We start from the raw sequence: 25,734 nt of genomic DNA on the forward strand, positions 1-25,734 counted from the left end.
CTATTTTGCAAAAACACTGTTTTGTAGCTGAGAATTTGCTCTATCAAATGCTGTTATTGTGCTCTTTGCATCTATTTGAGTTTCTGTGGAAATAAATAGGAGATACTGCTTTTGGAGAAACCTACAGGGATGTGTTATTGCAGGGAGCTCTATGCAGCCACCAGAAGGGAGCTATAGGATGGCTCAGGGATCCAGCAACATTTGTAGCCCCTAAAAACTCCCTTGCAGAAGCTGAGCAAAGTGTTTGGGTGGGGAGAGCAGGCTGAGATCCAGTGCTCTGCCTTTCTTCCCAAGGATCGATAGCTGGTCTGTGGAAGAAGCATCTTCAGAGGGGAAGTGCTGCACTTTGTTCCACAAAGGCAACAATTAGAAACTGCCTCGTTAGCAGAAGTGGATGGGGGCTGCAGCAGAGCCGGGAGGCTGTAAACACCGTGCTGGTCTGCTTTTAGAGAGGAACAGCTCTACTGCAGCCTATGCCCAGCAGGGTGGATAATGCCCATGAATGCCCAAATCCCTGCGTTAGATCATTGAAGATAATCCACCCAGAAAGTGAGAAATTCATGCTGGGGTTCAGACATTGAGGCTTTGGGGTCGGAGGACAAGCTTGAAACCACTGGCATACCACAGTTTGTATGGTGCACAGTGAATCTCCCCCAGTCCAAGTCCTGGAGGTTGCCAGGAGGACTCATTCTCCATCCCCATCCGCACCCCTATCCCCATCCTTATCCCTATCTCCATCCCCATCCCTGCGGTGACTCAGTGGTGCCATGGCCACCTGCCTCCATCCTGCTGCTGAAGCTGGATCCAGTGCTCCTCCTGCTAGGCTGGATCGCCCCTACACCCCTCCACCTCCTCCCTCCTGCTCAATTATGTTCCCTGTGGGATGCGGGAAATGGTATCGATCAGGGCTGGTTACTCAGGTGACAGCAGCTGTGTCCCTGAGCCCCCCAGGGAGCGTGACATTGCATATCACCCCCTGAGCTGTGTAACAAGGGAGGATGCTGGCCCACCTGTACACTCGTGGCCCCCTGGTGCCTTGGCGCTCAATGTGCTATGGTCGGCACTGCTCAGCAGTGACAAGGGACACAAGACCCCAATTAAGGCTGCATCGATCTCACTCCAGCCCCGCTTGGCAAGCTATGCTGGGCTTACAGGAGTTCTGTCAGGGCTGAGCTGTCTCACACCCATGCAGCGCTGGCACCCAGATCACCTAGCACAAGCTCCCTGGGTGCCTCTTGCACTCTGGGACACATGCTGGCACATGGACACAGGCACACAGCCACAGGCACACAAACCTATCCACTCACACTCATGACCCTTGCACCTTCACATCGGGCTATCAGACTCGTTGATCATCGTGAGTCCTTTCCAACTCGGGATAATTTATGATTCTGTGCAGCCCATCTGGCTACACACATACCGGGGTCCGCACTACCGCCTGTTGGCTTTCCTGCGCAGCCTCTGTGCCCCCCACCCATGCTCTCCCCGCGAGCTCTGCTCCCCTGCGCTGCAGCACCATGGCCAGCGCCAGAAGCAGCCGGGGGGTCCCACGGGGCGTGGGGGTACCCCAAGGACAAGGCTGTCCTCGGAGGATGACACCATTGCCGTCTTCCATGCAGGAGGTGCTGTTCCCGTGGGCACCAAGGACCTGGCCTCACCGGTGCTGGGGGGTTTGTTCCCGTGGGTGCTGCTTGGGACTCATTATTGGAACCCTGTGTCTGGGGGTTGGTGTCGCTATGGGTGCTTGTGCTCAGGACTACCATCCGAGGGGGTGTCTTTGTTCACACCTTCCCCTGTGCACCCCGTAACATACATGCCTGTGAGCACCTGTGAGTGTACCTGTGACTCCAGGCTGGCCCAGCAGTGCTGTCATCTCAGGGTGCAACCCTGCAGTAATCACCCAGCCAGCCTCTAGCCGTATTCCCACATGCACAGGGATTTTTCACACATGGTTAGTCTGTGTGAAGCCTCACAGCCCCCAGTGAGGCTGGATTTGGTGCCAAATCTGCTCTGTGCATGAGGAGGCACCAAATTGCACTCCAGAAGCCAAGCAGTGGGAACAGTCCTAGAGCAGAGGCAACCGCAACATGGGCTGGCCTAGACACCACCCCAGGGTGTCACAGGTGTACTGAACCCCAATCTGTCCCCATCCCAACCACCGACGCTTGTAGTATCCCCAGAGTCACCCTCAGTTCCAGCTTGGTTCAGTTCAGTTCCTTTAATAGACACACAGCCATGCTGCTGTGGGGGTGGCACAGGCAGCACCAAACCCCCATTGAGGTAGAGGCGAGCATTGCCTCGTGCTCATTTGCTTTGGCTCCCAGGGGTGTGGGTGGGTGCAGGAGCCACTCCCTTCCCCCCTGCCCCAACGAGGTAGTTCAGGGCCCCCCATCTCCCTGCCCCCACGTGGGGACCCCGGCATCTGTGTCTGTGGTGGGAGGCACTGCTGGGCCGTCCCGCTCTGCCCCCAGCAAGCCCCTCCCAGTGCATTACCCCCACCCGCTGGCGTTAAGTCCCACCCACAGCCCCACCCCAATAGGCCCCACCCCCATTCTCAGCTCGCCCCCCCCCACCAGTCCCACCAGTATCCCCAATGTGTGCCTCCCAACGCAACCCCCCCCCCTTCAAGCTGGGGGCTTGAGGTGTCCCCAGCGCTGGGTGCCACTGCCCTCGGGTGACCCCGGGGGTGTCACAGGGTGGGCAGCATGGGGGGAGTGAGGGGGAGGGCCGCAGCAACTGCTCTGAGTGTGCGTGGGGGGTGTATGGTATGTATGGGGAATGTGTAGGGGACACAGTGTGCACCAGGGGGGTGGACAGGGGTCAGTGTAGGGGGTGTATTGGTGATGTTGTGTGCAGGAGATGTAGGGTGTGCACTGCCAGCATTTGTAAGGAGTACAGTGTGCAAAGAGATGTGTATAAGGAATGCGGTATGTCAGACAGCATTGCAATGTGCAGGGGACAGTATGCATCAAGGTGTGCATAGGGGCTGCAGTGTGTGCACTGAGGTCACTACAGAGGATGCAGAGTGTGCATTGAGGTGTGTACAGGGGATGCAAAGTGAGCATCAAGGTGTACAGTCTGTTGCAGCTGAGGTATACATAGGGGCTGCAGTGAGTGTATTGAGGCAAGTATGGGGAATGCAGTGACTGCATCAAGGGGATGCAGTCTGCAGGGTGCTGGGGTTCCAGGCCAGCAGGAACTGCATGGGGGTCACAGGAGATGCATGTTTTGGGGGTCTACATGGGTGAGGGGCTGCACACCAGTGGGTGAGGGGTGAAAGGGCCCCCCACAGTTGCTTGCTGCACTGCCACAACCCCACACTGCAACAAGAGGTTCCCCAGGCCCTCATGGGCACATCCCTTCCCCACTGGGCACATCTTTGCCCCATGTTTGGGAGTGCAGCTCTTTGAGGAGCACTGCCCCTAAGGTGCAGTGCCAGCGGGAGTGTGGCTTTGTGAGGGGGCTGGTGGCAGTGGGTTTGGGGTGGCCGCAGGGTTTGGCCCACTTTGGGTGCCCCCTCCACCAGGTGCCAAGGGTCCTGCAGGACGGCGAGCAAACAGGACACCTGGAGAGTAAGAGAAAAGGGGTTACGGGCAGAGAACAGCACCTCAGGGGGCAGCAGCCCCACATCACTCTTAGTGACACCCCTGTCCTCATGTTCCCTTACACAGCTACCAAGGTGGTCAGGATCATTTGGTTGGTGGCCGTGCACACTCATAAGCCCTGACCTTTGTGGTTCGTTAAGTATTTACGTGATTAAGGAAAACTTATCTGTCTTAATTGGGGAGTCTCAGCAGGGCAGGCTTGGGCAGAGTGACCTGCTTAGCTAGCATGAGAGCTGCGTCACCATGCAGGGAGGGCTCCTGTGCCCCATAGTGTGCTGTCAGTGAGACAGGTGCTTGAGCATCCCCTCTGGGGCGCCTGCATCCTCTTCACCACCCCATCACTGTCCTCTGCGCACCTTTCCAAAGGTGACTCCAAGCCCTAAATCCCAAATCCCGTGGTGAGGATGACCACAAGCCTTTTAGCACCACTCAGACTAACTCTGTCCATCCATCTGTCCATCCCCCTCTTTGGGCATTCACTGCCAGCCTCTGCAGGGTGACAGCTGCCAGCCTCACCACCCCCCTTCTCTGTCTGCTCCCTCTCTCCTGCCCCTGCCACTTCGTTACAATGGATTTTATAGTAAAGACATCAGATTGAAGGAAGGACTTGCTGGCCAGGCAGTGGCTATAAGTTATTGGATTTCCTGGCCGCAATTACACAGGCCAAGCGGCCCTTCTATTTACCTGTGTAGACAACTCCATTTATTTCTATTGACATGTTGATACTGCTAATGCCGTTGGTGGACAGGTTCAATGCGGTCTCCTGTCTGTCATCTGGGGAAAGGAAATACCAATATAAGAATGAAGCGAAACAGAAGCTGTATGGAGCAGAAGGGCTCCGTTCCGTCTGTGCATCCTCACTCTGCCCCAGCATCCCTGGTATGCCAGGGGATGGGGTGACCATACTGGGAGCTGCAGTGCTACCTCGGTTGGAGACTTTGATGTTCATGGGGAACTGGGAGGCTACAGCCAGGAGGTTGTGCTGCAGGGCATGCTGCATCAGTCGCTGCTGCTCCTCCACCGTCAGGGCCACCTTCTTCTCTGGGGGCTCACCAGTCTCCAGCTTGTCCCGCAACTGCTCCAGCACTGCTGCCTGTGAGGCTGCAGCCACTTGGGCTGCTGTGAGGTGGTGGCTGGACAGCCCCACTGGGATGGTGATGCGCCCAGGCATTGTGCCATCCTCTGCAACAACAGTGAGAGGTCAGCTGGACTCCCCTGCTCTACCCCATCGCAGCATCTACACCACAGGGTTGGGCGGGCACTGAGATGGAGAGCATCCCCAGAAGTGGAGATGTACTCCTCACCCACCTTTCTTCACACTGTGCACTTGGCTAATCTGGCTGCAGCTATGGGCGGAGATGCTGAGACCTGGCAAGGGTATTTTGGGAGAGCCCAGCAGGGTTGGGGTGCCAGTGGGAGAGTAGTTGAAGAGTGCGGTGCCAAATGTCTGCCTTCGCCCCTCCCGCCGGTTGCTGTCAATGGCAGCCTGAAGCTCTCCAGGTGAGCTGAGAGCCCGCTTCTCACATTCATAGGGGTACAGATACTTCATGTATCTGTGGGGAATAGAACTGGCATCAACTTTCTGCTGAGCAGTGCCAGGCAGGGATGGAGCCCTCCTTCCCCTATGGGGTACCCCATGCTCTCACTGTGTGCGGAGAGTGAAGGCAGCACTGGTGATGGAGGTAGGTAGGTTGAGACCCTTGGTGATCTCACGCCAGATCTTCTTGTTGATGACCTCCACCAGGCCACCCTTGTCTGTCACCAGCCGATACAGCGTGTAGAGGTCCAGCACTTGCTTGGCCATGATGGGGATGCGGTTCACAGGTGTCCCTTCCAGTGAGCACAGAGGGAAAGAGCAAAGAAGCCAAGATGAGCCTACATCCATCCCCTTGGGGACATGGCCCCCATGGGTACCTGCTCTCAGCACCACAGCTCCTCCAGAGCCCCTCACAATCATCTCCCTATGAAACTCCTGCAGCTCCCTGTGGAGCATCTGCAAATTTCTCAGGGCATCCTAAGAGGCATCTTAACACTGAGCATATGTACCACTGGGCACGTGTCACACTGAGCATGTGTCCCAGGGGTCACTGCTCCCCATAGGGGGACACTGTTCACCAGGACTCTGCAAGCCCAGCACAGATCAGCATGGTCCCCCAAAGCCATAATGTCTTGCTATAACCATCTCTCCCAGCTCCATGGTGCCCAGAGGCAGGCACCATGGCAGTGACTTGAGGCAACAGAGGGATGAGTATCCTGTCCTGTCCCATTCTGTCCCATCCCATCCCATATTTATTCCCTGGCAGGCTGTGGGCAGTATTGGAAAGCCATCCATTCTGCTGGGGAGGCTGTCACGGCTGCGCTTCGCCCCTCAAACGAAGCCGTCATTCACCGCCATCCTCCAGCATCCCTAATTTATGGCCCCGATATTGGCTTGGCTTCTTCGCATAAGCCTGAAAAATGAGCTCTTTTTATTCCTTTACTGAGTTCATTTAACTTTTTTTTTTTTTTTTTTTTTTTTTTTTTTTTTTTTTTTTTTCCCTTTGTGTTGTTTTCCAGGTCGGGAAGGGGTAGTTTTTACTCCTGGGAAAAAGGTAAAGATTGACCCAATATGTACCTGTGGTCCTCCATCAGCGCTGCCCAGCACAACCACATTACCTGATCTGGGGGCTCCCCATCACCCCAAAAGCTATGATTATATTTGTGGGGTCTCAGGATCCAATCAATGTCCTCCAGCCTTCTTCTCTCCCCCCCTCCCTGGCTAATGAAAGCAGATGCCATTAATCTTGGGGATGTGCAGTGCTGACGGCCAGTGCCCATCCCACTGACAAAGGGACCTGTCTGTGTCCCTGCAGAGTGATGACCCTGGTTCTGGTTGGGGTGCATGGCACAAAAGCCTAGGGAGGTGGTAGGGCCATTGTGCTGCTGCAATTAGTTCTTCAATTGATTAATGGTGCTCTGTTATCAGCAGGGCCCTTGCTCTGGGAGGGGGCAAATGCAAGGGATGTGCAGCTGCCTCCTGGGGCTCGCTGTCCCTTCCCAACCCGCTGCCACTGTGGGGATGTCCCTCCTGTCTGTACATTCCTGGGTGCCCATGGGATGTGAGTAGTCACCCCATGAACCACAATACACCCAGCACCCCAGGGTCACCCTGAGCTGCCCCCTATCCTGGGTAAGGGAAAGGAGTGGAACAGGGGAGCATCCGACTCCCTCCCTCCTCCTCCTTGCACCACCAGGCGCTCACTTAATTAGCCCAGGCCCCAATAGCAAGGGAGTTAATTAGCTCTGGAAAGAGAGATAATGAAGCTGCCGAGCAGCCCATGAATCTTGTGGCTGAGGGATGCTGGGGGGTGGAGGGGCAGAGGGGAGCCACTGCTTCCCCATCTCCCTCCCACCTGCTCCACAGCTGGGGTCATGCAGTGCCCATGGGGCAGCACCTAAATCTCCCTCTGCTTCCAGCCCCACATCCCTGAAAAGAATTTGTGGGGACTCAGCACCACCAAGAGTTGGGTGCTGCTGGCCCACGGGTGAGCACCCACTCTGCCTGATGATCCCTAAGGCAGATCTGGGTCTGACTGCCCCTCTCTGCCCAGCATCAAAGCCCTTCCTGCCCTCCCCCCCCCCCGCCATGCAGCCTTCCCCCGTTAATTAGCTCGGCATTAACCTCTGCCTGGGGTTTACTGGCTATTGAGCGGCATGTTCATTAATCCACACACTGGCAAAAGGCTCTAATTAATACAGCTAGCCGCACGCCCGTGTTCGGCAACTTTTAATTGTTGCGGGCCTGGATGGTGAGGGCGAAGGTTAAAGCATTTATCGAGTCCCCAGGAGCTGGCTCGTCCCTCTGCCGATAGCAAAGATTTCCGATGGTCTGGGTGGGCTGCAGGGCTTTAACCCCTGGGCACCCAGTGCTGCTCCCACAGCCCTGGGGCAATGCTCGTATATGGCCATGATGACCCACAAATGTTAACGAGGATCACTAATGGGCACTGCTAACAGGCACTGCTAGTGGGCATCTCTGCTGGGCATCACCAGTGGACACTTCTAACAGGCATCATTATTGGGCATCTGTACTGGACATCGCCAGTGGGCACTGCTAGAAGGGATCTTCAGCGGGCATCTCTGTCAGCCATCACTAATGGACACAATTAATGGCTTTTTCTAATAGATACAGCCCAAGGGCACTACTGACTGGCACCACTGCTGCACATCTCTGCTGACTGTTGTTGGGCATCAGCAATGGGCTTCACCACCAGTCCAAATCTGGGAGTCCCAGAGAAGCCCCTCAAGCTGACAGCATCCCAAGATGGGTTGTCCTCTTTGGATAAGGGGGCAAACCTGTGGGTGTGCGCATGTGTAAGTGTGAGAGTATAGGATGTGGTGTGCATATTTAAAGGTGCATACAGGGTGTGCAAGCAGAGATGAGTTCATGTGACAGTGACACAGGTGAGTCTGTCTGTGCTCATTGAGCCTCAGGGGCTTGCAGAGACCTGCAGCCGCTTAGTGCACCAGTGCCTCTGACCATGAGCCCCCCTTAGTCAGAGCACCCACCCACACCACCCACCTTTACCTCTCTTCTGCATGAAGCTGAAGAGGTCATCTAGGAACTCCTTGCGCTTCGGATCCTCATCCAGTTCATAGAGCTGAGGACAGGGATGAGAGGGGTCAGTGATGCTAGCACCAGGCAGGTGTCAGCACGAAGGATGGAGACACTGATGGCATCACCCACTCCCTGCAGTTCTCTGTGCCCAGGGCTGCCGTGGGCTCCCCAGCATCAACACCACCACTTTGCTCCCTCCGTGCCTCAGTTTCCCCACCCCAGAGTGTAGCAGGTCAGGATGCACCCATGCTGTGCAGCTCACTTGATTCCAGCACAGCGCTTCGGTGACCATGACAAATTGGAGCCCGCCAGATCGATGGCCCAGCAGTAAAAGTCAGAGCACATGAAGGAAAAATTAGCACCAATCGAAGGCGCTATAGACACCAATTCCTCCCAGTGAGCCTGGTAAGAATTTAAAGCCATTGAAAAGAAACAAAACTCAGCAGTCCAGAATGGATTTCCAAAACATATACAAAGAAATGCAAGCTGGAAAACAAAGTCAGGCACAAAATAGAGTCGTTTAAAAAACAATTGTGTAAGGAAAGGCTGTTAAAAACCAATAGAAAGAGATCCCCCCCACCTCCACACAACACATAACTCAAAGGCAGATAAAAGGAGCGAGGCTGTGTGGAGGTGATGGCAGGAGGAATGCAGAGATCTGCGGACACGGGGATGGGGGGCACAAGGACACAGGCATGCATGGATGCAAGGACATGGGGACACGAATGTGGCGTTGTGAAGAGATGGGGATGTGAGAAGGGGATGCAGGGACATGAGGACATGGGGATGCAGAGATGTGTGGATGTGAGGACATGGAACAAGGGTCTGCTCTGACAGCCACAGAGCCCCAGGAACTCTCGTTTTCCTGCCTGGCCACCAGCCCACCTCTTCCATCCCCTCCAGCATGGGAAACCAGGACTAATCCCCCACGCCAACCACTGCTGCCAGTCCAGGGACACATCCTTCCCAGGGGTCAGCCAGCAGGGGGTTCTGGCTGGACCCATGCTGCCATATCCATCTCTCCTCCTGAAGCTCCCAGGCAGGTGCTACCTCCCATCATCAGAATCTGCCCTCCACCATTTATTAACCCCTCACATTCTATCTATTGAGCAAAGACATGTTTCATCAGGCCAGGAGCAAAGGTTGGCTTTAGGTGGAGCAAGGAAAAGGGGATACAGTGGGCATCCCACATAGTTTGGAGATGCTCAGCTGGAGAGGGGCTGAGCACTGTGGTCTCCTGCCTCTAAGGGGACAAGCACTGGAGTGGCAGATCACGGCCCCACAGAAGCACAAATAACCTTGCACAGGTGTGCACAACCCTGCATCAGAGCACATGCAGCCCACACGGGTATGCAGAGCCCTGTATATGTACACGAAAACATCACAAGTACAAGCCTCCACATGGGCATATACAACACTTACATGGGCATATGCAACCCCAAAGAGGCACGCACAACCCTGTACATCCATGCAAAACCCTATATGGGTGCAATTACTCCCTCTCAGCAGGCACAACTCTGCAGATGCATGCACAGCCCTGCATGGTACGAACCCCAAGTAAGCACACACATTCCTCATGGGGATGTACACCCCCAGATGGGTACATGGACCCCCGAGTTGGGACACCTCACACACACCTCCAGCAGCAGCCTTGCTCAGGGGGCAATTGTGCAACACGAGCAGCAGCTCCTGCTTGCAGTGACCTATGAGCAAGGACCCTTTTAATCGTGTTTGTATTGATATAATTAGTAACTCATTTAACGCCATCGATGTAACTATATTCCTCTATAAACACAAGTATTAAACTGTCAAGCCTGGGGATCGATATCCCTCTGGTGCGCAGCTCTGCTCTGCTCTACTGACCTCAGGACCCCATCTGTGAGGTTCTGACCCCTCTCCGCCCCCAGAAAAACACCCACAACCCCCAACACCAACAAAGCACAACTCTTGGGGTGTCCCTGTCCTGAAAACACTGCAGGTGCTTTTGTGGGCACCCTGCTCCCTGCCAGCACCCCATTGCCATGGTGACATCCTCACTCCTTGAGGAATGAGGATAACGGGGCTGCTTCAGGTTAAAGGGCAGCAGGTCGAACATGGCTTATTAAAGGGATGTGAATAGACCTCACGCCTCCCCTGCTACCTCACCACAATTAAATAACATTGTTAGCACACTTGCTCCCCCCAAAGTTGTCTCTCCCTGATCTGGGGGTGTAGGGACAGAGCAGACCCCATGGTCCAACACATCCTGCAGAAGATGGAAGCAGGGAGGTGGCAGAGCCCCTCCACCCCCACAGTGCTGCCAAGGGAAGCATTCACAGTGGGACCCCTGCTCAGCTGCTACCTCCCATGGGCAGCCAGGGCTCAGATCTGCCACCAGGATTTAATCCACTTAATATGGGCTGCATCGATCCCAAACCCTGCTCGGCTTCCCCCCTGCTTCGCATCCCCCCCCAGCCCTCAGCCACTTAATATGCACCGCATTGATTAGCCTCCCTGCTAATTTCTCCATCTGTCCACTGCTCACACAGGGAGCACAGGAGATGCTCTTCCTACACCCACCCTCCACCCTGGCACGCTGCCGGTGGTCATTCGGGGACCTTGGTGTCCTTTGGGAACTACACAACCCTTTGGAGCATCACTGTACTGCGGTCCCACTGCACAGCCAGGAACCACATACCTGGTATCCATCATGCCAATGGGGCGAGGGAAACACCAGTGCCTCAGTTTACTCACGGGTTACAAGGCAGGGACCCAGGAGCTTTGGGACCCCATGATGGGAACCCCACCAATCCCATCCCACCGCTGGGAGCAGCTCACTCACTCCCCGCCGGGCACCATCCACCCCTGACCTTGCAGGCGCCTGGCCCCGCGCCGTTAATAAGTTAATGGTTATGGGACGGCACTGCCTGGATATTGGCTGCATCTGAAAGCACTGCCAGCTGCTGAGGGGCTGTGCCCCAATCCCACAGCCCCCACCAGGCCCACACTGACCGCAGTGTCCCCACTTTCATCACTGTTCCATTACCACAACCAGACAGCCCCCACTCTGGATCTCCCCAGCCTGCTCCAAGTGCCCCCCCCCAAACCATTCACTGTGCTTAATATTTAACGGGGCTTTACAGAGCAACAGGTTTAATCAGCGCTGATAGCGCAGCAGATCCGGCAGGCCATTAAAACCCCCTCCCCGCCACCGCTGTTGGTTCTGGGGGAGCTGCCTGCTGCAAACATTAACCCAGCTCGGAGCAAGGTGAGGGATGTTTGCTCATGGCACTGGCCTTGGGATGGCAGCCCCCTGCCCTGGGGAGACCGGGGTTCATAGGGTCCCCAACCACATCCCCAGACCATTTAGCAGGAGGGGAAACTGAGGCACAGAGCATCAGAATGGCTCACTATTGGTGGTAGAGCTGTGCATGTGGAGGAAATGTGATGCATGATGCCACTGTGGCATCATCACCATATCCCAGTCCTGGGGACTCTGTACAGGGGACACTGCTGTATCTGCTGTAGGGAACCTGTTTTAACAGGGAGTTGAACTAAATGATCTCAAGAAGTTCTTTCCAGCCCCTACAATTATGAGACTCTAGTGACACTGCAAGGCAGAGTGACCCTGGTAGTGCCCCATGCTCCCATGAACATCAGTGAGCACAGCCATGTGTCCCTCGGTGCTTCCATGCATGCACATTCACCCCCCATGCACACACTGCATGTTTGCACAGCTCCCTCCTGCTCACATACCCTCACACACACTCTCTCTGTGCACACACACCCTGTGCACACTCACACACCCCTTATACACATTCTCCTTGTGTAAATTCACACCCCCACTGCATTGCAGTCCCAAATGTGCACTCACCCCACACACACCTGTACCTGCTCCCACACCCCTGCACAGCTGCACACCCCCATAGGACCAGAACCCACCTCTCCGGGGTTGTATGCTTCCCCACTGAAGCAGCCGTGCTTCCACCATCAACCTAATTAATGGATTATTGCAGGTTAAAGCCCACTAGGGGGTCCACCTCACAAACCCGTCACTCTCATCTGACTGCTGTGCACAGAGCCAGGGGAACGCACAGGGTCCTGCCAGCCCTATTTCAGCCTCTTCTCCTTTCCCCGAGCTCGGGCACATGACTATCTCCACCTCCCCGAACACTCGTCCCCAGCTCCCGCGCTGCCCGCAGTGCCGGCACCTTTCTTCTCGCACCCTTGATTAGTTTTTACACCTTCTCCTCGGAGCCCCGACGCCGAGCCCCAGGGAGCTGCAGTCTGGGAGCTGTGGCTGAGGTGGCCAAGGGCGCTCCCGGCACCCCCAGACCGCACGGGGGACGAGGTTGCGTCACCCCGAGGTACTGGACTCCATGGGATGGGACAGGAATTGAGTCCCGGCACTCAGCCCCGCTCACTTCTCAGCCCCTTCGCCGCAGGTGGTCCCGTCCCCACGTTTGTGGTTGGGAAACCTCTGGCAGCCGCGGCGAGGGACAGACTCCGCGCCCTCATGCCGCGGTGTAACCAGAGTCTCTAATTTAGACCCAGAGCCCTGCGGGGCTCCTCTGCACCTGGGTGGAGATGCACCGGGAGGAGGGATGCGTCAGGGCCAGAACTTCCTTGCAGAGGTCTCGGCAACCGTCCCAGACAGCGGGGAGACCTCTGGGACCTTGGTCCGTGCTTCGTTACCGAGCGGACACGAACGACTGCGGGGCTGATGCAAGGGGCAGGGCAAGGGGTTTCCCGACCCGCCGGTATCACAGCAGCTCGAAGAGCAAAGGTCCCTCTGCGCCCACAAACCGCGGGTGCCCCAAACCATTTCCCTTGCATGGGTTTCCCGAGCGAATCGCTCGTTTCTCCCATTAATCCTCACAAATTCCCTCCGCAGCTCCTTCCTCCCGGCCCCGAGCCGGGAACCTGTTCTCCAGGTCAGATACAGCCTCGGGGACACGTCCCTTTCCGGACAATGACAGAGGAAGGCCAGCTATCCCGCAGCCCTCCGGGGCACCGCGCCCTACCCCAAACCACAAAGCTCCTTTCCCCTCTTTCCACCTCATCCTATCTGAGCCATCCTCTGGCAATAGGGTCCCTTTGTCCCTGTGCACCCGGAGGCACTGGAGGTAAGGGACGCTCTTCTGTCCCCAGGGCTGGATGGGTAAAGACAAGCTACCAGCTGGAAAACCCAGGAACGGCAGCGACTCGTCTTCTTGGGGCTGAGGAGAAAGAGGGGAGGAAGCCGGCAAGCCGGCGAGCTACAGTTATTACCCCGCCCCGATGTCCTCTGTGATCTGTCCCCCCGTATTTACACCGCGATTTGCAGCCGCACTAACGAGGGGCAGGGCGCGGGGCCGAAGGAAGAGAGAAATGCCTGGGATGCTTTCTCTCTGCAAAGCCTCCCCGGGGCCGGGAGCGAGGGAGGAGCCGCGTCCCACCTCCCGCCTGACCCCGGGAACCGGACAGTCAGCCTTTTTCAGCGCAGCGGGCTGTAACGTAACACTTCCCCGCCGAGCTATTCGACCTATGCAGCGCACCCACCCTGGAGGTGGCCCAGTGCGTGTACCGGGGACCAGAACCATATTGCGCTGTGCAATACCTGAACAGAAAGTCTGGTCCCTGCAGCCATTTCCATCTCCCTAAGTCCCCAAGCACAGGACATAAGGATCGTCTAGTTGAGCCCTAAGCAGCCCCACCATAAAAAGCCACACAACTTAGCACAGGGACATCCCAGCCTGCTCTGCCCCTTTATGCACCACCCCTGCCACAACCATCACCACAGCCCCAGTGAGTTCACAGGATGTGCAAAGCTGAGACAGAGCTGTGCAAACCACACTTGCATCCCTGCAGCAGCCTCGTGCAAAGTGAGAGTAGCACAACCCAGCAGGAGGGAATCTATGCAAGCGGGCACGATATTGAACACAGAGATCCACTCTTCACCCCAGAGCCCACAGGCCCTATGACCTCCCCAGATCCCTGCAGAAACTGTCACAGGTGGACACAGGGATGTGCCAGATTCTGGGCACTCCGCTGTCCCCCAGGACACCCTCCCAACCCCACGGGGTAGAAGAGCCTGGGGCTATCCAAGCACAGTGGAGCTGGAGAAGAATGCAAGGAGTTGGGAAAGAGGCACAGGGGACACTGGGGAGGTGAAGCACACCAGGGTTGGCTAGGATGGGTCTTGGTGGTAGGGGACAGGGGGGCATGAGGAGTCCATTTGGAATGCAACAATGTATAGGCTGGTGGGAAATGGGGAGCCCAAAAGGATACTTGTTGGGAAGAGACAAGGTCCAGGTATGGCAGCTGTGGAATGGGGGTGCCCATCTTGGGAGGGATGGTGATTTCGGACAGGAGTGCTAGGGTGCACTAGCTGTACCTGTCTGGCATGCAGTTTGGGGGCAGAGGAGGGGGACTCAGGGAGGGTCGCATTTAGGGTGGCACGAAGGTGATATTTGGGTACAATGGGAGATATGGGAAATGTCTTCTTGGGGTACAGTTGGGATGGGGCTGGGGGGCAGTGGGGTGGCTGGAGATGGTCTGTGGGGATGGGGAGAAGAGAGTATAAGCGACATCTATTTGGGGAAAGCTGGGATCAGAGTTAAAGGGCAGTGAGGGAACTGCTGGTGGGACTGGGGCTGGTGCCGGCGTGGCAGATGCTTCTTACCTGCTTGAACTGCTCCTCGTAGGTCCACTCGTGGTGTGGGGGCGGCGGCGGGTCGCAGGGATCCCCTTCCTCCTCCTCCTCCTCCTCTTCATCTTCCTCTTCCTCCTCCCCCGCTGCGGCGGGCAGCGGGCGTGGGCCAGGGGTCGGGCGGCGGCGGGGGGCGGCGGGCGACGGAGCGGGACCGGGACCAGGAGCGGCTTCGAGCGGCGGCCGTCGGGGTGCGCCGTCGGGGCCGCGGGCCAGGCGGGCCGCCTGCTGCCGCTGCAGGCTTTCCATCACCGCCGCCAGGCGCAGCCCCCCTGCCGCCCCGGGCCCCCGCGGTGGGGCGGCCGGCTGCGGGCACAGGGCACGGCCTCAGCACCGCCACCGGAGAAGGAGGGGGAGGAGGAAGAAGCACCCCCACTCTCTTTGCCCCCACCCGACCGGGGGCCCTGCCCCGAAGTTGCCCGCACCCGCTTTCGGGGTTGGGGGGGGGAACGGAAAGGGGTGGGGGGGGGGGGGCAACTCATCCCCGCGTCTCAGTACCCCTCGGGGCACATCCCTGCGGGGACCCCCGTCCACGCCTTTCAATCCCAAACAGATCCCGCTCCACCGGGGAACCCCCCACTCCTGGTACCACCCCCGCGGTCCTACCGGAGTGCCCCGTTCGCTTCCATCGGGGCGTCCCCACCCCGTTTCCCCGCGGCCACGGAGCCCCTCCGGCCCGTCCCGTCGCGGCGCGGCCCTCACCGGGGCGGCTCTGCCCGCCAGGCTGGGGTTCTCCACCATACCGCCGGCTCCGAGCGCCGCCCGGGGCTCGCCCCGCCGTCCCGGGGGCACGGCCGCTGCTCCGCCCGGCCCCGGCCCGCCGCTCACATGGCGCCGCGCCCGCCGATATTTCTTTTATTCCGCAGCAGATGAGGGTGGGTGGGATTTTTTTTTTTTTTTTTTCCCTCTTTTCTTTCTTTCTCTCTTTCTTCCTTTTTTTTTTTTTTTTTTTTTTTTTCCTTCCTTGCAACAAGTGGCAGGCAGGCAGCAACACCCCTCCCCTCTCCCATTTGCTAGCGCACGTCAAGGGAGGCAGCCGGGGAGGGCCGGCCCTGCGCAGACCCAGGGGAGCCCCGGGACCGGCCCGCGGAGAGCACGGAGCCCGGGGCTGCAGGAGCGGCTCTGTGTGTGTGTGTGAGTGCGTGTGTGTGCACGGGGGTCTGTGCTCATCCGTAAGAGCATGCCCTGCCTACCCGTGTGTGTGTGTGCAAAAGGTTTCTGCCTGCACGTATCTGCATGTTGCTTTGCTGGAGATCCATGCATTTGTGCACAACAAGGATGGTGATCACCTTGTGTGTGTGAGTGTGTGTGTGTTTGCAGGGCAGTCTGTGCAGATGGTGTGTGTGTGTGTGCACGCGGTGTTTAAGCAGTGCGTGCACCCCACGGGGGCAGACCTCATGCATACATCGTGCAGAGTTGCTCACACGCAACATTGTCGGAGGAGCTGAACGTGTGTGCTTTGTGTGTGTGCACGTTTTCACACCGCTGGGGACAATGATGTGTTTACCTGGACGTGCTGGGGCTGGGTGTGTGCGGTTTGTGTGCTTATCTGCAGCAGTCCGTGTCGGGTGGGGTGGGCATGTGCTCTGTGTGCACAGGTAGGTGTGTGCACGTGTGTGTAAGGGGCGGGGGGGGACGGGGGCTAGTCGGGGTGCTCCCTGTCTCTGGCCGGTACAAAGGGGAGGCTGAAGCCAGTGGCAGTCGCCGAGCCCTGCCCGTGGGCCGCGGCCAAGACCCGCAGCATCCCGCAGCTCCTGTCCTTGCACTGCCTCCCTGTGCGGGGAGCAGCGGCCGCTCACCGCCGTGCTGCACGGTGCTCGTGCGGCAATGCAGCACTCCGACCCCGCAGGGCCCCCGGACGCTGTTTATCTTTGCACAGGAGATAAAGCAGCTGTCGGCCATCCCGTTTCAGGGCTGGACAGCTGTAGCTCGCCTTGGCCCATCCTTTCCCAACACTTCTGACACCAGATTATGGACAGCCCCACGGTTTGGGGTACCCGAAGGTGCTGGCACCTCCTCTGCTGGGCTGTGCCCATCCACTTGTGCACCAGGCTGAGATGTCCCCCATCACTTTATGGGGACTGTACCTGTTTGGACCTGCAAGGGCTGTGTTCCCTCAACCCACTCTGCATTGTGCAGTTCTGGGATCTGGCAGCGCTGGAGAGAAAAGAGAAATCCACCAGACAAATGTGTATCGATAGCTGCGGTGGAGGCGGCGCAGGTAGATACTGTAGGTATAGACGGGCACAGCAGACAGCAGAGTTAGATTGAGAGATACCCTGAGCAGAGAAATACTGCAGGAGGAATTGGGAGATAGATCCTGTGGGCTGATCGATACCCGCTGCGTGTGGAGGGACAGCAAGATAGAGCAGGCTGCAGCGGGAAGGTGCGTGTTGGGCAGCGAAGTGCATTTGTCCTGTGATGGCTCTGAGAAGCTGCAGGTGGACCCACATTGCAGTCTCTCTGGCCACCTCTGAGGTGCCCTGGGATCCTCACCTGGCTTCTGTGTGCCAAAAGCTGCAGCTCTCCCATGTGTCCAGGCTGCTTGGTGCCTAGTTGCAGGCAGCCGAAGGGCTCTGACCACAAGCCCCAGCTCCAGGACAGGAGCTGTGCTCGAGTCGGTATCAGCAGGGGAGTGTGTGCCCTGCTCTGTGCCTCAGCTTCCCCATATGAATCATACGGTGGTTAAAGACAACTCCTCCCAGAAGCACTCAGCAAAACCCCTCACTTCCTCTGCTAACACACCTAGGGGTGATAAGGGCACCCCTGGAGCATCCCCACAGGGACCCCTGTTCACCACAGTGTTATTGACACAGGCGCTACAGAAAACACTGCTGAGATTGTTCACACTAATGTTATTTAGCAGCAATATTTCCGTAATAAAAGAAATCAATGGGCAAGAGAAAAGACCTGTCCAGAGCTTTGATTTTCTCATTTTAATGGCATACTTATTTACTCCCACCAGCGTGCCCATCGGATTTTCATTACGTGGCCTTCGCTGTAAGTGGAGTGGTATTGATACGAGCTGCTGAGTTAGCGCCTTCCTGCGCGGGCCAGAGCAGGATCACTCATGTTCCTCGACAGGCCTGCAGAGCACACACATAAACACAGGCATGTGCACATGTGTGCATGTACACACACCTGTGCACTTGAATGGGACACGTGCCTGGAGGTGCACAAACGCACGCAGCTTTTCTGCCTACACACATCCACACACATGCACAATATGCTGTGCACACTTTTCAGTCCATACAGGTGCACGATCGCCCTGCATATGCATACACGTGCACACACCTGTCCTCTACCCACCTGCACACTTTTAATCACACACACCTATGCACTGCTAATGAATATGCATAGAGCCTTGCTTGCATCCCTGCACACATGTGCACAACCCAAACACCCCAGGATCACCTCCCATGCCCTTCTCACACCCATGTGCAGACACACTGCTCTCCCCACACTCCTGCCTATCCTGCACCATTGTGCCCCCATGGCTGTCCCAAGGACCCCCACTCCAGCCCCAGCCCCATACCCCATGCTGGGGGCTCTGCACACACCAGACACCCAAGCAGGTGGGATGACGATGTTTATTACTGCCATCTCTTTTGGGTGACAAAAGACAATGTAGCCCATGCACAGGGCTGCCAGTTGGAGGGATAAGGAGAGATGTACTGTGGGCTGGTGGCCTGGGGACACAGATTATTTTGGGAACAGGACAGAGCTGGAAGCCCTCTGCTGAGCCCACATGGGCATGGGGCCACGAGCAGAGTGCACATCCCCACTTGGCCGGGGACCCTGCTGGCTCTCAGCCAGGGGAAGTGTTTTGAGGGGCAAAGTCCCATCCTGAGCTGATTCAGAGTTTTGGGCACCCACAGACACTCAGTATGTGCACAGCCTGGAGGCCACGCTTGGTTAAGGCGACAGATGGTGGCTGTCCCCCCCTGGGGAGAAAACAAGGGGGAGGCACAAGGAAGGGATCTCTTCCACTCAAGGGGCAGGTGACACAGCGAGGATAGGTGCCAGGACAGACCTTCAGCACAGAGGCTGATCATCCCCATACTGCCTGGTCATCCTCCCCCGGTGCTTGGGGACACTGTGTGCTGCCAGCACCTGGGAGCCATGGTGGGAGCTGCCAGCTGGACACTGTGCTCTGTGCTGACCATAGCTGTGGCTGACTGCTAGCCTGGATGGCACACAGGGAACCTCCCAGGGGCTGCCTGGTGCTGGATGCACCAACATCCTCACCCCCAGGTTTTGGGATCTGCAGCCCAGAGAAGAGAGGGAGGAGAAGGGAGAGGGAGGAAGGCTGTTGGGGCACACTGTCCAGCCGGGCTCAGCAGCCCAAAGTGCTGAAGAAGGCATTGGCTTCCAGGAGGAGGCCCTTGGTGTAGGCGCGCAGGGTGTAGAAGAGGGTGATGAAGTCCTGAGTGCTGAAGAAGGTGTCTGCCAGCGCGAAGGCAAGCATGGAGGGGACAAAGCCGCGGCCGTACTCCACCATCCAGGTACCCGCACTCCACTGCACTGACGTGGCCTCTCCCGTCTGGTGCATGATGGTGTCCCCTGCCAACACAAATGGCATCACTCCCAGTAGCTGTTCCACATCATGCCCAAGGCGGAGATGTATGGGGCTGGGAGATGCAGCGCTCAGCCCCTCCCCATCCATTCCCTGTGGCCAGCAGCCACCCCTCTATTATTAACACCATTATGGTGCAGGGGACATGGAGATCCTCGTCCCCCTCTCTAAGCTGCTGCCAGCTGGAAGGAAGAGGCAGCGTGACAGTGCAGAGCGGCCATACTGCAGGATGGGGATGCAGCCCTCATGTCATGCTTACCAGGATAATAGATCTCGCTTCTGGTGGTTCCCTCTTTCCACTGTCGGAAAGTGCCTGAGATGATGGTGTCGTAGATTTCTGCCCAGTAACGACCTGCAAAGGGCAAAGCACCACTCATCATGTCCCTGTAGGGGTGAGAGGGCTGCCAGTCCCTGGGCTGGACAGTCCCAGAAGGAGAGAGGCTAAAAGAGCACAGCGACACCCCCTGCCCCACATACCTGAGTGTCCCCCGGTGTCGATGGCTGTCCCAAAGAGCAGCACGTACTCAGTGAGGGAGGCATGCAGCAGGCACATGGAGCCCATCCAGCCGCCCGCGTTCACAAACACCCACTGCAGGTCCTCATCAGGCAGGATGTGCCCCGGGTGCTTCTTCCTCAGCTCCACGATGATCTTGGAGAAAGCCAGCTCGTGATCCAGCCCTGCAGTACCGGGGTCAGCCTGAATCCCAGGCACGGAATCCCAGGCACGAAACAAGCCCTAACAGCCCCCCTACATTGCATCCTTAGCCACGGGGTCCTGGCATGGCCTTCAGCGACTCTACCTGGAGGAGAAAACTCCTTTCCCAGTCCCAGCCCCACTGCCTCCTCAACTGGTGGAGAAGGATGTATGGGACAAAGAGCCCCAGGGCCCACCCCGGCACCAGCTGCGGCGGGACCCCGAGGAGACAGCGGCCCCGTCTCAGCAGCGTGCAGCCCCCTGCTCCGACCCTGCGGGACTCCCCACGGGAGCCGATGCCCGTCCCGTCCCACCGCCCCCCAGCACCAAAACCTCCCGCCCCCATTCCCGCACCGCTGCTCCCTTACTGACCCTTTTCCCCTTCTCGGTTCCGCTTCCGTCTCCCCCCACCCCCACATACCCGCGTGGTGCCGGGCGAGCTCGGCGATCTCGGCGGGCTGGAACTCGTACCGCTTGCAGGCCAGCCAGCCCCGCAGTCCCTGCAGAAGCAAGGCCAGCGCTCCCAGCCCCAACCCGACCCGCAGCACCCAGGACCCCGCCACCCCCATGCCGCCGCTCCGCTCCTCTCCGCCCCGCGCCGCGCCGCTCCGCCCCGCCCGCGGGGACAACCCGGGACCGCCCCGTCGAGGCCACGCCGCTCCCGGCCGCAGCGCTGCGCCGGCGCGAAGGGGCGGGACGGAGCCGGGACCGCCCGGCGGGGACGGGGCTTCCGGGCGGCGGCGGAGTCATGGAGGCGGCGGGGGGAGGAGGAGGCGGCTTCCGTGCCAGCGGTACGGCGGGGCCGGGGAGCGGGCGGGGAGGAGGGGCGGTGCCCGCCCAGCTCGTGTCATCCCACCCGCGTCCCCCGCTTCTGTCGCCCGTTTGTGTCCCACCACGCGTGTCCCCAGCCCCATTGAGTCCCGCCACCCGTGTGCCTCGTTAGTTGTTCCTCACCCCGCTCGCGTCCTCGCGCTCGTCTCTTCCCAGCTCGCGTCCCCACGCTCACGATCCCCGCATCGAGTTCTCCCACTCGTGTCCCCGTAGTAGTCTCTCCCCATCTGTCTCATGTTCCTCCACTTACATCCCCATCAGTCGTGCCCCACTCGTGTCACCAAACGTTTCCCCTTGCTCGTGTCCCCCGCTTGTCATCACCCTACCCTTGTCTCCCAGCACTGACCCCACTCATGTTCCCCGCTCATCTCACACACTCGTGCCCATGGCCCACCTGTGGCTCCACTCATGTCCTCCCAGTCATGTTGTCCAACTCGTGTCCCAGCAAATGTCCCCACCCCCACTCGCGTGCTCCCAGTCGAGTCCTGTCACTTATGTTCCCCTTTCATGTCCCCCCCCATCCGAGTCTCCTTACTGTTGCCCCATGCTCATTTCCCCTCCACTCACGCTTTCCCATTCAGTTCCCCCTCCTGTGTCCCCCCAGTAACGTCCCCTGCTTGTGTCCCCCCCAGTCATCTCCCTACCCACTCACATCCCCAGCCCACTCCTTGTCCACCCAGTCATGTCGCTCAGCAGTGACCCCCACTCACGCCCCCCCAGTGACCCCGCTGCCATCCCACAGAGCACCAGCACTGCCGCTACAACCCGCTGCGGGATGAGTGGGTGCTGGTGTCTGCGCACCGCGTGAAGCGGCCCTGGCAGGGACAGCTGGAGAAGCCCCCCCCCGAGGACGTGCCCCGCTGGGACCCCAAGAACCCTCTCTGCCCTGGGGCCACGCGGGCCAACGGCGAGGTACCACAGGGCACCCTGATCCTCTTTCCCCCTCTGAGCCTCATCCCCACCCCCAGACTCCATTTCTCACCCTTACAGGTGAATCCGCACTACGAGGGCACTTTTGTCTTCCCCAATGACTTCCCCGCGTTGCAGCCTGATGCCCCTGAGCCTGGTAACTGCTGCAGGGGTTCTGGGGGGCTACAGGGGCAAAGATGCTGCCCAAATCCCATCTCTACTCTCTGTCCCCTGCAGATGACAGTGACCACCCCCTATTCCAAGCAGCAGCTGCCCGGGGTGTGTGGTGAGTACTCCCAGCTCTGGGAACAGGCAGCTCTTTGCACTCCTGACTTTTGGGCTCTCACCCACGGAGGGCTTTTTCCCCAGCAAGGTGATGTGCTTCCACCCACACTCCGACCTGACGCTGCCTCTCATGTCGCTGCTGGAGATCCGGGCAGTGATTGATGCATGGGCAGAGCTGGAGGCAGAGCTGGGGGCCTCCTACCCCTGGGTGCAGGTCTGTTGTGGGCAGGGGACGTGTCCCCAGGGTTCTGCTCTCCTGTGCTGCTTTCACCATGCGCTGGGGACAGCGTTTAGTCCCACAGCAGGGACAGGGGTGCTGTCATGTCTCTCTACACTGCTTCCTCCACAGATCTTCGAGAACAAAGGGGCGATGATGGGCTGCTCCAACCCGCACCCGCACTGCCAGGTGAGGCTGTGACCCCAGGGGCGACTCTAGGACAAAGCCCCCTGGGAGATGGGAGTGCAGCGGGGTCAGTGCCCTTCTGGTCCCCCCTCTGCTGGGGATCGTCCCTTGTGGTTGCTACATGCCGGACTGCCCACCAGGTGGCAGCACGGAACCGTGGTTGGGCGGGTGTAGGGTTGGGTTTAGGTGCTGCGGCGTGAGCCTGGAGTGCTTGGGGGACGTGATGGGGCCGGCTCGTTGGGGACAGTCCTGTGTCCTTGCCAGGTGTGGGCCAGCAGCTTCCTCCCCAACGAGGCACGCTTGGAGGAGCGGACGCAGCGGCAGCACCACAGCCGGCATGGTGTGCCCATGCTGCTGGAGTATGCCGAGCAGGAGGCTCAGCGTAAGGTGAGGACATGGCTGTCACCCTGTCCCTAAGTGGAGAACGCCCCTGTCCCCATCCCCTGAGTGCTGTGTCCCACAGGAGCGGCTGGTGGTGGAGAACGAAGACTGGCTGGTGGTTGTACCCTACTGGGCCACCTGGCCTTTCCAGACCCTGCTCCTGCCCCGCCGCCATGTCCTCCGCCTGCAGGACCTGTGTGACAGAGAGAGGGACAGTGAGTGATGCCCTGGGCTAATTACTGGGGGGGATCTCTATGGGGTTTTGTGGCAGTGAAGGATGTGGTGCTCCGTGCTCTCGGGATGCTGTCCCTCAGGCTTGTCACCAGTGCCTGGTGTCACTGGGGTCCTGGCTGGCTCTGGGTGCACTTACTGCCCCCCAACTCCGCAGGCCTGGCCTCCATCATGCAGCGTCTGCTGATCAAGTATGACAACCTCTTCCAAGTCTCCTTCCCCTACTCTATGGGCTGGCATGGTGAGCGTTCCCTCTCCTCTGCTGCTCTGTCCTCATCTCTCCTATTGCACACCTGACCCCATACCCTGCTCAGGAGCCCCTACAGGCCCCCACCTGCGGGAGGACTGTGGGCACTGGCAGCTCCATGCCCATTACTACCCGCCGCTGCTCCGCTCTGCCACCGTCCGCAAGTTCATGGTGGGCTACGAGATGCTGGCACAGGCACAGCGGGACCTCACCCCTGAGCAGGTGAGGAGCTGGGCCTTTCAGGGGGAGCTCAGGGAGTGGCTTGGCTGCTTGCTGAGCTGCTGCAGCCTCGTTTCTGGTCCCTGCAGGCTGCAGAGAGGCTGAGAGCCCTCCCGGAGGTGCACTACAAGCTGAGGCCTCAGGAGACGGTGTGTGATGCTGCCCGGGCCTGAGGCGAAGTGGAGGGCTTGGCCGAGACCTGTCAGCTTCTTCTGAGCTCCCTCATGGACTGTGGCTTCCCCAGCCCTCATCCTGCCCAGTCCCTGCTCAGTCACCATGCCAAAAGGCTTATCTTCCTCCCAGTCTGGTCTTACTGGTAGAATGGGGAGCGGTGCCCAATAAACCCACAAGCAAATTGCCTCTGGCTGTACCCTGCTGGCTTCTGGCCTGTTAGAAGGAAGCCCAGCTGCTGGGAAGGGAGATAACCTGGGGGGTGCAGGGGATGAGCTGCTCACTGCTGTCTCTGCATTGCCTCCTTGTCCTCCCTGGGGGGAGCTCTGGGCCTGCTGAGCTGCCTTGCAGGCTGAGGAGCAGGAGGCTGCCCCAGGTGCATCCATCTCCTAGGCAGGGCTGGAGGCTGGCACACTCACTACTCTTCCTTCTGATCGTCTGGGGATATAGCCCTCATCCTGTCTGCCTGGGTACTTGGGATGCAGCGTGTGGGCTGGGGGTTGCATCAGGCAGCTCTATGCTCTGCAGTCCCATCCCCTCTGTGATGCCCCACAGCTGGTCTGGGGGTTTGTCCTGTGGGGATGCCTGGTGTATGGAGCACCATCTGCCACCACATCCTCATGCAATTCTATTTTAATTGTCACCAAAGAGCCATTCTAATAACTCCCTAATGAGGCCTAGAGCGTTTTGAAGTCTGAGAGTGGTCCCCTGGGGGCCAGAAATCTCTTGCAAGCAGGTAGATTCTCCTCTCCAGGACTGATATGCTACCTCAAGACAACGCCTTTTAGGAAGTGCCATGTGTCCCTGTCTATGCAGTGTTCCCACATCCCAGCCCGTGGAAGGCTGGGTGCTGTCTCCGTCCTCCCTGTGGTATTCCCATACCTTCTCCTGATGTCTCCCATCACCTCCAGTCTCCTCATCCCCACTCCTCTGTCCCTGTCTCCTCCGGTGTCCCCATCCTGCCCCTGATGTCCCCATTGCAGAGTCCATGAGACATCCCTAACATTATTCCACTTATGTTCCCCATACCCAGCAGGTCCTGGAATTTTTGGGAGGAGGTGTTGGATGGCAGCATGTTGAGGTGATGACCACCACTGTTGCAGCCCCCCTTTCACCTTCTTCCTTGCAACAAGTGCACACTCACGGCAATCAGACCCTGCCCGGCTCTTCCCCAGGGCCCTGGAAAAGCAGCGACGAATTGGCTTAAATGTGGGAATCCAGATTGGGGTAATTAGTCGCTGAACTGGTTGTAACGAGGCTCGTCATCCCCCTGCACGCGCAGTTAGCTCTGATTTAATAGCCCACCAGCTCTCAGCCCGGGCTGCCGTGCGTCAGCCCGGGGCCGTAAATGAAACTTGCAGTAAGTCAAGCGGTATTAAACTTTACAGTCACCGTCTTTAAAAACAAGACTCCTTCTCTAATAAATCAGAGCAAGTGGGATTGTAAATATCAGGGCAGGATCTGTATTGCTTAATTAAACAGAACCTAATGAACAGCCTGTTTGTTGTGTTGTGATTTAGGATGAAAGCTGGGGAGGAGGTGTGTGCTGAGGAGCACAGGTACTGCTGAAACAATGGTGAGGCACTGTGAAGGCTTCATTCTATTGAATGTATTCTTTTTCTTTCCCCCCCAAAAAGGTGAAAGATTAAAGGGGGGACATCATATGGATTTGTAGGAGGAAGGGATTGGCTTGTTAGGGTCCTGGTACCTTTAAGTGAGGTGTGAAGGGATGGGAAAACACAGCCAGGAGAGATGCAGCTATGCTTGCATCGCAAGGAGGGTGTGATTTTGGGAGATGAGCTGGAGCTGAGTGCAGGATTGTTGCTGTGTCTTCCCAGCTCTGCACAGCCTGCAGCCCCCAGCCCCACTGTCTGCAGGCTCAGTGTGACATTGCCACAGTGTTTGGGGCCTCTTT

General features: G+C 58.2%; 3 protein-coding genes across 3 annotated transcripts; 1 reads left to right on the forward strand and 2 right to left on the reverse strand.

The window, feature by feature from the left end:
- Positions 1-3,422: 3,422 nt before the first annotated feature.
- ARID3C (AT-rich interaction domain 3C) lies at positions 3,423-15,613 on the reverse strand. The gene is made up of 8 exons (XM_072360220.1): positions 15,575-15,613; positions 14,846-15,178; positions 8,167-8,245; positions 5,252-5,435; positions 4,914-5,158; positions 4,530-4,787; positions 4,290-4,379; positions 3,423-3,565 (listed from the first exon to the last, which is right to left on the reverse strand). The coding sequence occupies exons 1-8, from the start codon at positions 15,611-15,613 to the stop codon at positions 3,423-3,425; spliced, it is 1,371 nt and encodes a 456-aa protein (XP_072216321.1).
- A 2,833-nt stretch (positions 15,614-18,446) lies between these two features.
- Positions 18,447-20,756, reverse strand: SIGMAR1 (sigma non-opioid intracellular receptor 1). Its single transcript, XM_072360312.1, has 4 exons — positions 20,564-20,756; positions 19,926-20,126; positions 19,708-19,800; positions 18,447-19,435 (listed from the first exon to the last, which is right to left on the reverse strand). Exons 1-4 carry the CDS (start codon positions 20,709-20,711, stop codon positions 19,209-19,211), a joined length of 669 nt encoding a protein of 222 aa, XP_072216413.1. The 5' UTR covers positions 20,712-20,756; the 3' UTR covers positions 18,447-19,208.
- Positions 20,757-20,838: 82 nt separating this feature from the next.
- On the forward strand, positions 20,839-25,310 carry GALT (galactose-1-phosphate uridylyltransferase). Its single transcript, XM_072360311.1, has 11 exons — positions 20,839-20,933; positions 21,716-21,885; positions 21,964-22,039; positions 22,120-22,168; positions 22,252-22,381; positions 22,517-22,573; positions 22,835-22,957; positions 23,034-23,166; positions 23,340-23,423; positions 23,497-23,651; positions 23,738-25,310. Exons 1-11 carry the CDS (start codon positions 20,891-20,893, stop codon positions 23,819-23,821), a joined length of 1,104 nt encoding a protein of 367 aa, XP_072216412.1. The 5' UTR covers positions 20,839-20,890; the 3' UTR covers positions 23,822-25,310.
- Positions 25,311-25,734: the final 424 nt, after the last annotated feature.

This window comes from Excalfactoria chinensis, chromosome Z (genome assembly GCF_039878825.1).
Source record: "Excalfactoria chinensis isolate bCotChi1 chromosome Z, bCotChi1.hap2, whole genome shotgun sequence".
NCBI classification, from domain to species: domain Eukaryota; kingdom Metazoa; phylum Chordata; class Aves; order Galliformes; family Phasianidae; genus Excalfactoria; species Excalfactoria chinensis.

Excerpts from the sequence above, each read along its gene's own strand:
- ARID3C (XM_072360220.1), bottom strand. The coding sequence starts at position 15,613 with ATGGTGGAGAACCCCAGCCTGGCGGGCAGAGCCGCCCCG. Across the intron at positions 15,179-15,574 it reads TGGCGGGCAGAGCCGCCCCG|CCGGCCGCCCCACCGCGGGG; the intron begins GTGAGGGCCGCG and ends CTGTGCCCGCAG. Across the intron at positions 5,436-8,166 it reads CATGCAGAAGAGAGGTAAAG|GGACACCTGTGAACCGCATC; the intron begins GTGGGTGGTGTG and ends GCTCACTGGAAG.
- SIGMAR1 (XM_072360312.1), bottom strand. The coding sequence starts at position 20,711 with ATGGGGGTGGCGGGGTCCTGGGTGCTGCGGGTCGGGTTGGGGCTGGGA. Across the intron at positions 20,127-20,563 it reads GCTCGCCCGGCACCACGCGG|GGCTGGATCACGAGCTGGCT; the intron begins GTATGTGGGGGT and ends CCGGTACTGCAG. Across the intron at positions 19,436-19,707 it reads AAGCGAGATCTATTATCCTG|GGGACACCATCATGCACCAG; the intron begins GTAAGCATGACA and ends TTGTGTTGGCAG.
- GALT (XM_072360311.1), top strand. The coding sequence starts at position 20,891 with ATGGAGGCGGCGGGGGGAGGAGGAGGCGGCTTCCGTGCCAGCG. Across the intron at positions 22,040-22,119 it reads GCCTGATGCCCCTGAGCCTG|ATGACAGTGACCACCCCCTA; the intron begins GTAACTGCTGCA and ends TGTCCCCTGCAG. Across the intron at positions 22,169-22,251 it reads GCAGCTGCCCGGGGTGTGTG|CAAGGTGATGTGCTTCCACC; the intron begins GTGAGTACTCCC and ends CTTTTTCCCCAG.